We start from the raw sequence: 14,535 nt of genomic DNA, 5'->3' as shown, positions 1-14,535 counted from the left end.
ATGATGTCTGACCGTGGAACCATTTACCAAAATTGGATTGCTTTATTTAATCCTGACAATTAATAGTTTGTCAGTTAGTTGGCACTGTGATTCTGAAAAGTTCCCAGATATAAGGTCATGGTACTGATCACTAGTGCTGGTAAACAACTTTACAGGAATTTATGCCAAGTTCTGTTAATTCCCTACAGACAATGCTTGTATTAACTTAACCCACTGCAGTGTGTGTGCTTCTATTAATGATGCTCCTGTTAATGAAACTGGGTGAAAATTTCCATAAGGATGTGCAATCACATTTTGCCCAACCCTAGCTAACTTACCTTACACTCAATCATAAACTTAAAATTATAGATAACTTGCCCTTTTGTGTATCGGTAACGACTCTCTCATCGCAACTCCACACTGTCCCCAGGAGACTATAGGTGAAGACATTTTCCTTTCCTCTTCAGTCGTAAATGGCACATGCGTGGCAAATGTGCCTTAGAATGTGTTGCGTGGCTTATAGAATGCTTTAATAGGGAAGGCCTCTTGCTGCAATGTAGTATAATCAGGGTTAAATACCTGCTAAAACCGAGACATACCAGTATCGATTTGATAACTGAGGATACGATCGATTTACACCCAATCACAGTTATTCTACGTATGTTGATGGGTATCAGCTGTCCGGCACCAATCCCCATATAATTGGCTGGGCACGCATGCTTCATTCCGTGTGTGTGTGTGTGTGTATATATCTATCTATCTATCTATCTATATATATATATATATATATATATATATTTATATAAATTTCAAAGAGATACTACAGGATATACCTTTAGCTTTATGAAGCAGTTTTGGTGTATAGATCATGCACCTGCTGGCTAAGTTCCCTGCCATTTAGGCGTTAAAGTGGATCTTTCGCCATCTGGGGCCTTTGCAGATTTTGGAAAGACAACCGACGAGACCATGGAGAATGGACAGATGAGATTTCCTGACCTGAACCTGCCCCTCATGGATGCCGTATCTACCTGCTGCTACTCTTCAGCTCCTGGGGCTTCAAATGACAGAAACCAATGTCCGCACTGTACTTATGTGCATGTGCAAGAGTGCAGCATTGAGGTCTATAAGGGATATTGCGAGATTGCTGTAAATCACTTTTAATTCTGTTTATGCAGCCCTAGCTATACCTTCCCTGCCTGTGATTGATAGAGCCTGCATAATTTTTTTTTTCTTTTTGAATCATATTTGAATTCAATCAAATTTATATCTCATGCTTTTTTAATTGACCTTTAATCACACACGGGAGGATAATGCAGGCTCTAGCAGACTATTAACAGAGAGGAGATAAGAAATTCTACATTAAACAGAATTTGCAATAAAGGAAGTGTAAACATTAGATGACTGTTTAGAGGAAGTGTTTAGGGTGGCTGCGTAAATCACATGCAGGGAATTGTGCCTAGGGCTGCATATACAAAATGATTGAAGTCATACATGGCAGATAATTGAGCAGTGAGACTGCAGGGTCATGATATATACACCAAAACTGCTTTATTAAGCTAATGTTTTTGTGACTATAGTGTCCCTTTAAAGAAAAATAGTTTTCAGTACCAAGTGAATTTTTTTTGCCTTTTACAAATATCTTCCTTTTTGAACAATACATTTTATACCATTTAGCAGAAAAGTTTTGCCAGAATGCCGTTTTTTGTGCTATGCAATTATGCAACAGACTGAACTCTTACAGTTCAAAACTTGATAAAAGTGAACAGTTCAAAAGTGACCTGTTGCACAGATAATGATTAGAAAGTGTACAATGAACAATGAATGCCTTCTTTTCCTTTCATATCTGATAATATTTTATTGGAAGGCAATGGTTTCGAACATCCTGGATGAATAACTAGAAGGTAATCCAGGCAATTTATTACATAAAGATAGATGTCGTAACATTGTAAACCTAGTAAAAAAAAAATTACAACAGTTCACACAAGGGTAGAATTCTTTGCATCTGGGTGTGTGAATCTTATCTCCTTCTAATAGCAGGACGGCATGATCAAAATTATTTAAATTGGGTTTATTGAAACCTTTGAACTACCTTTCCCTTCCAAATACAGGTTTCGTGTGATTAAACCATCATGCAGAGCTAATACAAGCTGTTAAAATGGTACAAAAGTGAGGTTTCTATTTAGTGAAGCTTAAGAACAGAATGTATTTTGGGCTAAAATACAACCTTTATTTTTCAGGTGGTCATAAATGGAGGAGCTGCATCAAGTGGGGATCAGGACACTGAAGATACAGAACTCATGGCCATTTATACCACGGAAGGTGGTATTGCAGAGAAGGTATGTGGGATATCTTAGTTTGTTTGGGTTATTAACATTTTATTTAGGCTTCTGGGCATTGCTAGATTAATGTGGGGTGGCTAGAAAGGGCCACACTGAAACGCAGTCTTCAGAGGCTCATCGTGCTTAGCTAATGAATAACGATTACACCTTGATTTAAAAAAATCACCTGTGAAGGAGCTCGACAACCGAAGCGAACGGTCGCACAAACCCGATGCTCTGGCATTTTGCGTTGAAAACATTGCTTTACAAGCTCCTTGACCTTACAAGCGCCATGAAAATAAAGAGTCCTGACGGTCTCCCTAATCGGTACTACCTAAGCCTACCTTGGGGCTCAGTATCAAAGATATGTGGAGGCAGGCGCACGCGGTGACTGGGCCCAAGATGGCCTTCTCTGGGGGCTGCTCAGACCCATCTGATAACTTCTCATATGAGGAGGCCGAAAAGAGTTTACCTGCATGACCGTCGAAGACCTTGATGGGTACCGACTCCTCACCGGTGATTACGTCAGTGCTGCGTGAGCTTCTGGCAGATCTACAGAGAACTCTCCAGGCTGATGTTGCCGCGGAGATCTACATTGCCTGACTGGCTCGAAACGCTAGAGAAGGCCTCAGAGTAGGGCGCACAGCGGACGGACTTACTCCAACGAGCTGTTTAAGAGCAATAACCGCAAAACCGGACATATGAACGCCGATTTGCGGCCCTTGAAGATTCAGACACCGCCCAACTTTGTGGATGAAATGCTTTTTATTGGAATATACGGAACCCAATGCTTTCCAGTGAACACCATTTGATGACAGACATCCACATCCACAATGAAAGTCACAAGACCAAGTAAAACGGTCGAAAAATAAAGAATAAAAAAAAATATAAAAAAATTGTGAGTCCCTTAAAAATATTTTCCTTTCAGTGTTTTATTAATGCTAAAGAGGGACATACAGCTTTAATAATAAAAAAGCATAGCCATACAGCAATTGCAATATTCCTGCTTTATTTAAAATACTAAATAATTGATGTCCCAATCACTATGAATGTTTTCTTCCCTAAAAGGCGTTCTCTCCACTAGTCTGATGACTACCTTGTAGGCTAGCACTTAGTGTGGTCCATTAAGTTTTACCAATGCCATATTGGTGTACTCTTAAAAGTTAATTTAAAGGGAAACTCCAGTGCCAGGAAAACGATCCGTTTTCTTGGCACTGGAGGGTCCCTCTCCCTCCCACCCACCAATCCCCAGTTACTGAAGGGGTGAAAACCCCTTCAGTCACTTACCTGAGGCAGCGGCGATGTCCCTCGCCGCTGTCTCCTCCTCTGCGCCGCTCTTCCTACTGGCTCCGTCGGCCGGCGGGCGAGACTGATCCCGCCCACCGGCCGAGGAGACCTAATGCGCATGCGCGGCAATTCCGCGCATGCGCATTAGGTCTCCCCATAGGAAAGCATTGAAACTATTTTAAATGCTTTCCTATGGGGATTTGAGCGACGCTGGAGGTCCTCATACAGCGTGAGGGCGTCCAGCGACGCTCTAGCACAGGTTTCCTGTGCTATGGACCAGGAAGAGACCTCTAGTGGTTGTCTAGTAGACAGCCACTAGCGGTGGAGTTAACCCTGCAAGGTAATTATTGCAGTTTTTAAAAAACGGCAATAATTACACTTACAGGGTTAGGAGTAGTGGGAGTTGGCACCCAGACCACTCCAATGAGCAGAAGTGGTCTGGGTGCCTGGAGTGTCCCTTTAACTATTTTATTTATTTGTTTTCATTCTTTTTCACTTATGCTGCTGGTCATTCTAATAATTCAGAGCTATTGTATTGAACAGTTCTCTCAACCTAGAATTAATGGTTACCTCTCAAAGGTAACAGTTTTATCAATTATAAACATTGGAACAGAATTAGGAAGTCCTCAAAAGAACACTATAGCCACAATCAGTTGGTCTCTAGAAGCCACATGATTGAAAACCAACTCTGACTTTGTTCTCACAGAGGAAGCGTCAGATAACCACTAAAGATGTCTTTAATCCTGCAATGGAAACATTGCTGATTCTACTAAACTGCAACATTTTAAATTGCACGTTTAAAACTAAAAGGGCCACTGCACCCAGGTTATCTCATTAACATGAAGTGGACTGCATGCCTTTAGTGGTCCTTTAACCCCTTAAGGACACATGACATGTGTGATGTCATGATTCCCTTTTATTCCAGAAGTTTGGTCCTTAAGGGGTACGGAACCTTTTAAACTGCAGGAATGCTCCAGGCAAGTCAGCTAAGGGAACTATATTCTTCTGCATTCGGAAGCCCTGATTAAAAAGAAAAACACACCAACATATAAGAACGGCCTTTTTTTTGCCCAAAGAAATCTGTTTGTGAACATATTGTGAAGATGTTGCATGTTGTGTAGATGAGAAACATTTCATGAGGTATATAGAGTTCTAAGACATTCTGTACATGAATGGTAAGAAATATCTAGAGCTCCAGTTGCTACTCCTTTGGGCTTTTATTATATTCCCATTTCAGGAAATATGTATGATAAATTAACATGGTGATGTCTATAATTTATATTACTGTTGATGGAGGAATTATTGTTTTCCACCACTTTTAAATTTTGTCAACTAACAATTTTAGTTGACTAAAATGTTTGAGATTTAGTCGACTAAAACAAAAAATACTTTTTAGTCAAAAGACCATGACTAAAACGAAATTAAAAATTGCCGCCAAAATTAACTGTGGTGGGTAAGACAAATAGGGGAGGAAGGAGAGGAAATGAGATATAGATATAGAGATCTAGACTGCAGATAAGAACCATTCGGTCCATCTAGTCTGCCCAATTTTCGAAATACTTTTATTAGTCCCTGGCCTTATCTTATAGTTAGGATAGCCTTATGCCTATCCCATGCATGCTTAAACTCCTTTACTGTGTTAACCTCTATCACTTCAGCTGGAAGGCTATTCCATGCATCCACTACCCTCTCAGTAAAGTAATACTTCCTGATATTATTTTTAAACCTTTGTCCCTCTAATTTAAGACTATGTCCTCTGGTTGTGGTAGTTGTTCTTCTTTTAAATATAGTCTCCTCCTTTACCCTTTTTTTTTTTTTGTGTGTGGAGGTAGGTACATGTTATTGTCAAACGCCACAACCACGTACATATAGATTCATACAGGCTTAGCATTGGCATGAGTGTATGCACATTTTTAAATATAAAAAAAGATCAATAGAAACAGGCTTAACATAAGTGATGAGTTACTGCTATGCAGTTTAGTATGTATGTGGATTAACCCCTTAAGGACCAAACTTCTGGAATAAAAGGGGATCATGACGTGTCACACATGTCATGTGTCCTTAAGGGGTTAAGGTTACGTTGCAATAGATTGCTGCAGTATAGTAAATGCTTGGACATACATGTCTGCATGAGAGACAAGGCAGGAGGTTCAAAAATAAGAAACATCGGACATGAAGATTATTAAATAAAATAAGTAAATAAATGAACAAACTAGAGTAGGTCTGACGCTTGGTAGCCGCTGGATACCTAAGTTTACAGCAAACAGGGATAGCCCTCATGAGACAAACAGTGCTAAGTAACATGTTATATAATACGTTTATTTAGGTTGGCTGGCTTAAAGGCTTCTTGCCGGTTTCAGTGGGTATCTCTGGGTAATGGGTCAGGCAAACAGATTATTATGGGTAAGCTGTGCATTAAATGGCCTGTAACCATAGCCTGAGGCGGCTTAACCAATGCCCACTAATGGCAGCCTGCCAAACCCGGGAAACCTGAGTCCATCTTCCTGTAGGTGAGCGCACCGCCAATCCCAAGTGCCTGTGTGGTCGTATACTTCCCCGACCTCTCCGCCACAGAGTCCAGTAGCTGGTGCCAGGCCTCAAGGCCATCTCGGTGCCCGTGAATGAGTGCGCCATAAATGAGTTCTGCGACTGAGCAGTATGCCAGCTTGGAGTCTGCTCCCCCGTGAGTGCTGTGCAGGGATGTAGCTGCGAGGTGGCGACTTGCATGTTGGGTGGAGTTTTACCGCTGTGCGTTTCGGTGTTTGGGGGGTCTGCCGGTGGGCCTGTCAGCGAGACTGTCGCTTTTCTGTGTGCGCTTTGGGCTAAGAGGAGGCCGCCGCTTCAGCTCTCGTTCCCCGTGTGGTAGATATAACTTGGTGGGTGGTGTTATGCTCTATGCGCCTCTAGAAGTCCCAGCAAATGCGGTGAAACTGAGCTTCAAATCGCTCTCTCCTTGCCCATGTCTCTAGGATTTCTTGCAATTGCAGGGGTGGGTGCTTGGCCTCCATCTTGCACTCGACATGCGGTCTTTGTTCCTGACGAGAGATTTCAGGGTGTAAACCTGTAAGTTTCCTCAGTGGGGACCGGGATAACGGGTTGCCAGGAGAGCTGCTGCTGTTTGCAGTCCCCAAGGCGGGAGATCGGCCGCCTCTCCCAGCCACTAGGCCGCTTTCCATGTTAGACCTCATTTTAAGAGTGTGGAGTATTCTTTCCAGAATTTCACCAGGCGTGTGTCCACGGGTCTCCACTCGGTTCAGCACTGCTGTGTTGCCAAGTTGGGCTACTTTAGTTGCGTTTGTGGTATATATTTGCCAATACAATGCTGCTTTTTTGCCAGAGTTCTCTGCATGCACGTCTGGTTAGCTCGGCTGTCAGTTCCCGCCCCTAGTCTCCTCCTTTACGGTGTTGATTCCTTTTATGTATTTAAATGTGTCCATCATATCAGGGGGGTCTTGTTTTTCCACCAAGCTATACATGTTAAGTTCCTTTAACCTTTCCTTGTAAGTTTTATTCTGCAATCCATGAACCAGTTTAGTAGCCCTTCTCTGAACTCTCTCTAAAGTATCAATATCCTTCTGAAGATACGGTCTCCAGTACTGTGTACAATACTCCAAGTGAGATCTCACCAGTGTTCTTTACAATGGAATGAGCACTTCCCTCTTTTTACTGCTAATGCCTCTCCCTATAAAACAAGCATTCTGCTAGCATTTCCTGTTGCTCTATTACATTGTCGGCCTACCTTTAAGTCATCAGAAATAATCAACCCTAAATTTCTTTCCTCAGATGTTGAGGTTAGGACTCTGTCATATATCCTTGGGTTTTTATGTCCAAGATGCATAATCTTGCACTTATCCACATTAAATGTCAGTTGCCACAACTCTGACCATTTTTCTAGTTTACCTAATTCATTTGCCATTTGGCTTATCCCTCCTGGAACATCAACCCTCTCCCCTCTCCTCCCCCTGCCGACGTCCGTTCCTGAGTGAAGCCGAATGCGCATTTGCGGCAAGAGGCGCGCGCATTCAAACCGCACATAGGAAAGCATTACTCATTGCTTTCTGTGGACGTCCAGCGTGAGTAGAATGCGATTTTCACACTGAGAATCACGGAAGCGGCCTCTAGTGGCTGTCAAGGAGACAACCACTAGAGGCTGGATTAACCCTCAATGTAAACATAGCAGTTTCGCTGAAACTGCTATGTTTTCAGCTGCAGAGTTCAAACTAGAGGGCCCTGGCAACCATACTACTTCATTGAGCTGAAGTGGTCTGGGTGCCTATAGTGGTCCTTTAATTATAATACAAAATGGTGCACGTTACTCACAACACATGTAATATACTGTTAATATGTCTAATCACACTTGTGAAAAGTTAGGTTTCTGTTTAACTGTCCAAATATGCACCGCAAAAATAAAGAATTTAAATAAAAATCTACTAGAGATTTACTCGACTAAAACTAGACTATACTAAAACCATTCAGATGACTAAAATACAACTAAACTAAAATGGCTTTTTAGTCAAAAGACTTTGTAAAACTAAATTGAAATTTGCCACGCAAAATTTGCTTTTTTGTACTGGCCTGGTAGTAAGCCTTGTAGACTCAATCTAGATTCTTCATGGTGTGACAACAGGCCAGTGCCAGGAAAGGATATGCAAGAGGTCAACCAGATCAGTTTGAACCAGAACTTTGCTAACCTAAAGCCTAAAAAAAAATTATTTTCTGCATTTCCTTATAAATGAAAATGACTAACCTAAAATGTTGTGATGTCACCAACTTGTTTTACTGGTACTACAAGGGCATTAATTTGAGAAGACATTACAACTGCTCTCCAGGTAACCCATTTTTTTTTTTTTTTTTAATTCTTTAATTCTTTATTTTATTGTGCAGATTCAACATAATTGTCCACATTGCCACAACAGCTTATGCAGACACACATAGCAACAAGCATCAACATTGCAGTGGCTTAAGTAAGCCTAGCACATTTTATGTATTAAAAGTATAGTCGTGTTGTCTATCAGTATTCCTGACATGTCCAAATCCTAGGGGGTCTATGAGTGTGCCTTCTATGTGTTCGTATCTGGGCATGTGTAGCGTGTAGTAGGTCTGCATGGGGACCAGCTATAGAGGCGAACTGTGGTGTGTGTGTGAAGGGGTCCTACGGGTATCCTTAGTGTGTTCGTCCGTTCTGTCCCCCGTGTGCGAGAGTGGGGACTGTCACTGGCAGGGTGCACCCTGAACTGGTCCATGACCCTCCCCTGGGGTTCTCCCCCTATCCCCATGTGTATGTCAGTGGCTGTGTCTGCTGATATCGGTTAAGGGTGCGAGTCAGGAGCAGGCACCATTTGGAGCGCCTCTGGTCGTGAGTGTTAGTGTTCCCCGGTAAGGAGGTGTAGTGGTTATCGCTGTGTGGCTGTCTCGGGTGTGTGGAGGTGAGGCCAGGGGGACCTGTACGGACTGATAGTATCTAGTAACATGCAACTTGGGAGGAACTCGGAGGTTAACAGGATAAGAGTTCGTATAGGAACAGAGCGGGAGCAACATGGGCTGGAGGCCTTTCTCTCGGGAGTGCGGTGTCAGCAGTCCCAGGGGTTGTATAACGGGGGCCCTCCCCGCTTCATTGGTCCTCAGGTTGTCTTTCGTTGGTGCGGTGGTCGGGCGGGCGCCCCTGGAATGAAGTCAGCGACAGCGGCTGCATCCAATCGGGCGAGGTCTGAGCTCCCTCTTCCAGGGGGAAGCAGCAGGCCTGCTGTGTGCAGGTGTGCGTCCAGTTCCGAGTAGCTCCGGGCTCGGTAAGTTCTATCCTGGTACGTGAAGGTGAGCATGTTCGGTGTCCCCCATTTGTACTGGACGTTCTTATTTCTGAGATGTTGTAAAAGTGGTTGTAGGGTCTTGCGCCACTCCAAGGAGCTTTTGGTAAGGTCCTGGAAGAGGGATATCGTGGCACCCTCGAATGTCAGGGGTTTTTTCCCTTGTGCGGCTGCTAGCAGCTGGGCCTTATCTTGCAGGGTTTGAAAGCGGAGGATCAGGTCTGTATGTGCTGTGGTTGGTGCCGTTGCGGGCTTAGGTAGGCGGAACATCCCGTCTAGGCGCATAGCTTTCGCCTGTTTGGGAGGTAATAGGTCGGCCAGCAGGCGCCTAATGAAGTGCGGCAGGTCCGTCTGGCCTGTCGAATCCGGGATGCCTCTGAGCTTCATGTTATATCGTCGTCGTTGGTCTTCCAGCATGTTAATCCGTTCGTTGGAGACTCTTTGTTGTTTTTGCATTTCATCCAATGCTTGTTCTAGGGATGCTATCCTTGCATCATGGGTGCAAGTTGAGATCTCCAGCCTCGCAACTCTGGAGGTGACCCCCTCCACTGCTTCTTTTATGCAGGCCATGTCGGCCGCTATGTTGGTTCTGAGCTCTGCCATCATGCTCTTAAGTAGGGAGACAGTGACTGGTTCCTCTGCAGGGGTATGTGAGGGCTTCAGTTTGGGTGGTGGAGCAGGTGTCATAACTTCTGTGGGATATATGGAGAAAACGTCCAATGAGTATGAATAGCCGTCCTCTCCAGCCGCCATCTTGTCCCATGCGGACTTCTGCGAGCGCCGGAGAAGTTCCCCGATGTCGTGGGTGGCGGGGTCCCGATCGGCCCTGGATTTCTTATTTTTCCGACCCATGGTTATTCCCCGTGTTGGGTATGGGTGGTTGAGCCCGGGTGGCTGTATGAGATCTCCCGTTAGGTTATTTTGCCGTTTCTGGCGGGGAGCTCCTGGTGAGTGCGACCGCTCTGCTCCGCTGCTAGCTCCGCCTCCAGGTAACCCATTTTAAACACATTGCCCTAAAGCTGAAGTGTTTAATCTCTTAAATGAGACTGTATTGTTGTGTGTGCTATGAAACATAACTAACAAACAAGCATACATTTAACATGTTACTATATGACACAGTGGCGTAGTGTGGGTTGCCAGCACCCAAGGCAAGTGTTACACCCCTAAACCATGGACTGTTGGCACTCCCAGATTCCCTTAACAGGCCCCTTCCTTTGCTACCTGCCACACATATCCGAGTTGCATTGCGTAATTTTTAATTTTTAAAATCCATCTCACACCTATACACATTGCTTGAGGCACAAGGTTGATTTTAAATATTACACAACTATTAGTGTCACGAGGCAGGTAGGGAAGGATGAGCGAGGCTAACCAGGTGTCTTACCGGTGTACCAGTATGATACCATTTAATAATGATGCCTATTATTAGTGTGATTTTCCATTTGAAGATGCCAGCGGTATCTTCAAACGGGAAATCACACTATTCACAGGCATATGTAATTTACAGATAAGGATTACACGAAGACTGTATGGCTGTAATCCGAAAGTAAAATACTGTAAAATGTAACTTGGCAACGTTTCTGCCCAGTCATGTTCTATGTGAGGGGGAGGGCACACTATTTTAAAAATGTATTATTATTATTATTAAATTTATTTATTTGTATTATTACTACTACAACCGTCCCTGTGCCCCTCCCCACGCTACGCCGCTGATACACTGATATGACCTGCCAAGAAGGTTAATGATTAAAATATTCATTCATCCATGAGGTTTACATATTTTATATATGAATTCTATATAGAGTTCACTGTTACCTAGTTATCTGTGCTGCTTGCTATGTCATTGTGCAACCAAGACACATGCTATCTCTTCTTAAAACCCAGCAGGCTGACAGGCATCCTGAGAGTATTAATTCCTTTTGCCATAGTCTGCAAATTTGACACCTCTGGCAGTGATTACTGGATATGAATTCAAACCACTTCAGAGCTGAGCTTAAAGTTTTTCATTTATTAATTAGTGTAATCATATTAGTTAATGTCTTTGCTGATTGTACAAAAAAAAAAGACCGTGTGAAGATTTGTCCCCACCTTTATTCCTGACACTGAACGTTTAAAATAGCTGTTTATGTCATGTCTGCCCCCCTCCCGCCCCTTACCCTTTTAGTGTCTCCATGCAGAGCGTGGAGATGCCGAACGTGCAGCACTGACCCAGGAAACCTCTCTAGCGGCCGTCTGAGTGACTGCCGCTAGAAGTGTTTTTAGGCGGTATGTAAGCACTGCCTTTTCTTTGGGAAAAATAATGAAATTAAAATGCCTGCAGGGACAGGCAGCAGACACCAGAACAACTACATTTAAGCGGTTACATTAAGTAAACGGAGTGACTATAGTGTCTCTTTAAACCAAAAGAAAACTGTGTATACTGATGAATATAACAATTTCTATAGGTCGAGCATAGAGAAGATGTTTCATTATTCTTACTACTATATTTCTAATATGAAGCAACTAACCCTAACAGGCACTCTGGACCTTAATTTTTGCCCCTACTGTCAGATGATGCCTACTAGCAGTGCTCCTACAAATGTTCATACAAAATAATACCAAACATTTGCCTTCCTTCTGCCCTGAAATACATGACAAAAATCAAAATGTAGTAATTCCTACCAAGGATGATACTCTGGTTGAGAGCCCTTGCAGTTCAGATGATGTGAGCTGGAGTGTTATTTTCTTTATTTTCTATTTGGGGAGTTATGCTCATGGCTCTCACTTGCACTTGCCAAAATCTAGGCCAGATATTGAAAGTTGCTAGAGGCCCATAGATGTAAATTGATATGAAAAATTTATTTTTTTGACGTATATGGAAATTTACACTTGGCCTTTGATCATGCATTCATATAAGACTAGTAAAAATGAAGAAGAAAAATACTTGCTGTTTTTACCTGAACATAAGATTTTGTTGCCTAGTTAATTATCCTATATAAATCAGAAGAATTTTCTTTCTATTTAAAGGGACACTCTAGGCACCAAAATAACTTTAGCTTAGTGAAGTGGATTTCGTGTATAAATAATGCCCCTGAAGTAGCAATGCTTAATTATCAATGTCTGTCAGAGAATTAACATGAATGATGTATTATGAAAGTGTAAGCAGTTTCCCCCTGCCCCCAATCCCAATCATAATAATAAAAACAGGCATTTTACATAATTGAATAAATTATTTAAAAATAATCTTAACCTGTTTAGCCTTTTTATAATATATATCTATATATACGGGTATGTTATTTTCTTTTACTTTCATATTAAAGATTTAGAAATTACATCATAATTCAGCCCAGGAAAGGAGTAAACCAGGGCATATGTTGCAATCGAGGAGGAGAAATAGAAAGATTGTTTTATTTTTCCCTTCATCTTCATCTTTTTTTTTTCTATGCTGAACAAGGGGCATGGCTAAGATCAAACACCCTGGGCTTAAGCCCACAAATAATTTTTTTTTTTTTTTTTTTGTCAATCTTTCTTTTATTAGAGGCATGTAAGATGGGGTACAGAAGAGAAGTTGGGGGAAACGTTGAGTGATTTACAGTATAGGGTTTGTATAACAATACGCAAACTTTAGTTTACATTTCCAGAAGTGCGATGCCTCATATTTTAATTTTTTATCGTTAAACTTTCGTCTGGCAATACAAGCTAAGGACCTTAAGGTCCGGATGGTAACTCACTAAATCATGATAGACAGGCATCTGGTGACACATGGGTAAGTAGTAAGCTCACCATTTAAAAAAACAGAGAATTCAGGACATATGCAAGCAGAAGACGAGTAACAGTACTGACCTCATAGGATACATGTTATTATGGCATTAAGATGTACATTATTAAGGCCTATACATAGCATGTTCATGTTCACGTTTAGGTTTAGTGGCAGAGTGAGTGAGCACGATATGAACTACGAGTTACGCCTAGACCTCTGCAGGCAGGTCTCTCTTAACTGTCAGGTTGCTCATACAGATTTGGGGTAGGGTAGTACACAGGCTAGCCACTTTCGTCTACCTAGAGGCCATAAGGGTTAAGCTATAGTTATAGCTGGGAGAACCATGTTTCATCTAACGTAACATTAACAACATTAACAGTTTGCTTGAGCTATGCATGAAATTATAGGCTTTACACAAACACTTCCAGTATATATACACAAGATTACGGTTAGTTACAAGCTGTAGCGCTGCGATATTAAGTACACGTTTGTTGAAGCGTAGGTAGGCTTAGTATCATATAAGGTCATTTATATGTATGCTATGGCTGTCAGCTGGGCGATATACAGGAATGCCGCCTAATTTTAACAATGCAGGCTTGGGAAACGTGATGTCAGTTAGAATAATGTAAAGTTAAAGAATATAAACAATATAGCCTGGTACCATTATCCATGCAGGGTGAACATTGTAGTGCTTAAGATATACATAAAGTCCACAATATAGGCAGAAAAATGAAAAAGAAAAGAAACAAAAAACCTGTGAGTATACTACATTAAGTTCTCTGCGTTATGGCAAGCAGGTGCCCCAGTGTTGCACGGTTGGAATATGAAGTCCAGCTATTTGCCATACTGGGCCTGAGAAACACCGCTGGGTAGGGGAAACTTGGCAGAGACGGTGTCGTGGACCTCGTGGAATTACCAGCGTTTACATGCGGTCCCCATCCGGTTCTCCGTTACCCGATGCCGGTTCTGTGCAGGCGGTGTGTGTCCGTTTCTGGGCTGTTGTGGTTCGCTGCCAGGCATGTGTCAGAGAGGGTGTCCCCCCAGCCCCAGGCTGAAGTGCAGGCCTGCATCTTCTTGCCACAAACTCGGTTGCCTCTGGGGTCCGGGTTTACTCCACTTGTGGGAGAGACGGAAGAGCGGGTCTTTTTCTTCCGCCATTGTGGATGATGCTCGTGGGCTCTACGCCCCATGGCCTGCCGCCCGAGTGGGTAGGGTTGCGCATGGGTGGGTAAGTAAGCTGGTTTTGCACCCGGGGGTAGTCCCCTCTGTCCCCGGCACTCACGGTTCCGTTCGCCGTACGTCAGTGGTGGAGGCGTTTTGGGTCGGGCTGCCTGATGTCTCCTCCATGGTGAGTCCCAGGAGTGGGACTGTATCGCCTCTGGGCGCTTCAGGAGTGCAGTCGGTAGCT

At 43.0% G+C, this 14,535-nt stretch overlaps 1 protein-coding gene across 2 annotated transcripts in view; it reads left to right on the top strand.

Moving 5' to 3' along the window:
- Nucleotides 1-14,535, top strand: part of SLC23A2 (solute carrier family 23 member 2) — a 156,992-nt gene that overhangs the window by 70,642 nt on the left and 71,815 nt on the right. For both annotated transcript variants that reach the window (XM_063448633.1, XM_063448634.1), the window contains one exon: nucleotides 2,217-2,315. In XM_063448633.1, coding sequence (XP_063304703.1) covers nucleotides 2,217-2,315 — 99 coding nt within the window. The remainder of the gene's footprint in view (nucleotides 1-2,216; nucleotides 2,316-14,535) is intronic.

The sequence above is a fragment of the Pelobates fuscus genome, chromosome 3, assembly GCF_036172605.1.
Source record: "Pelobates fuscus isolate aPelFus1 chromosome 3, aPelFus1.pri, whole genome shotgun sequence".
Classification (NCBI taxonomy): Eukaryota; Metazoa; Chordata; class Amphibia; order Anura; family Pelobatidae; genus Pelobates; species Pelobates fuscus.
This window is presented reverse-complemented; position numbering and strand designations above follow the sequence as displayed.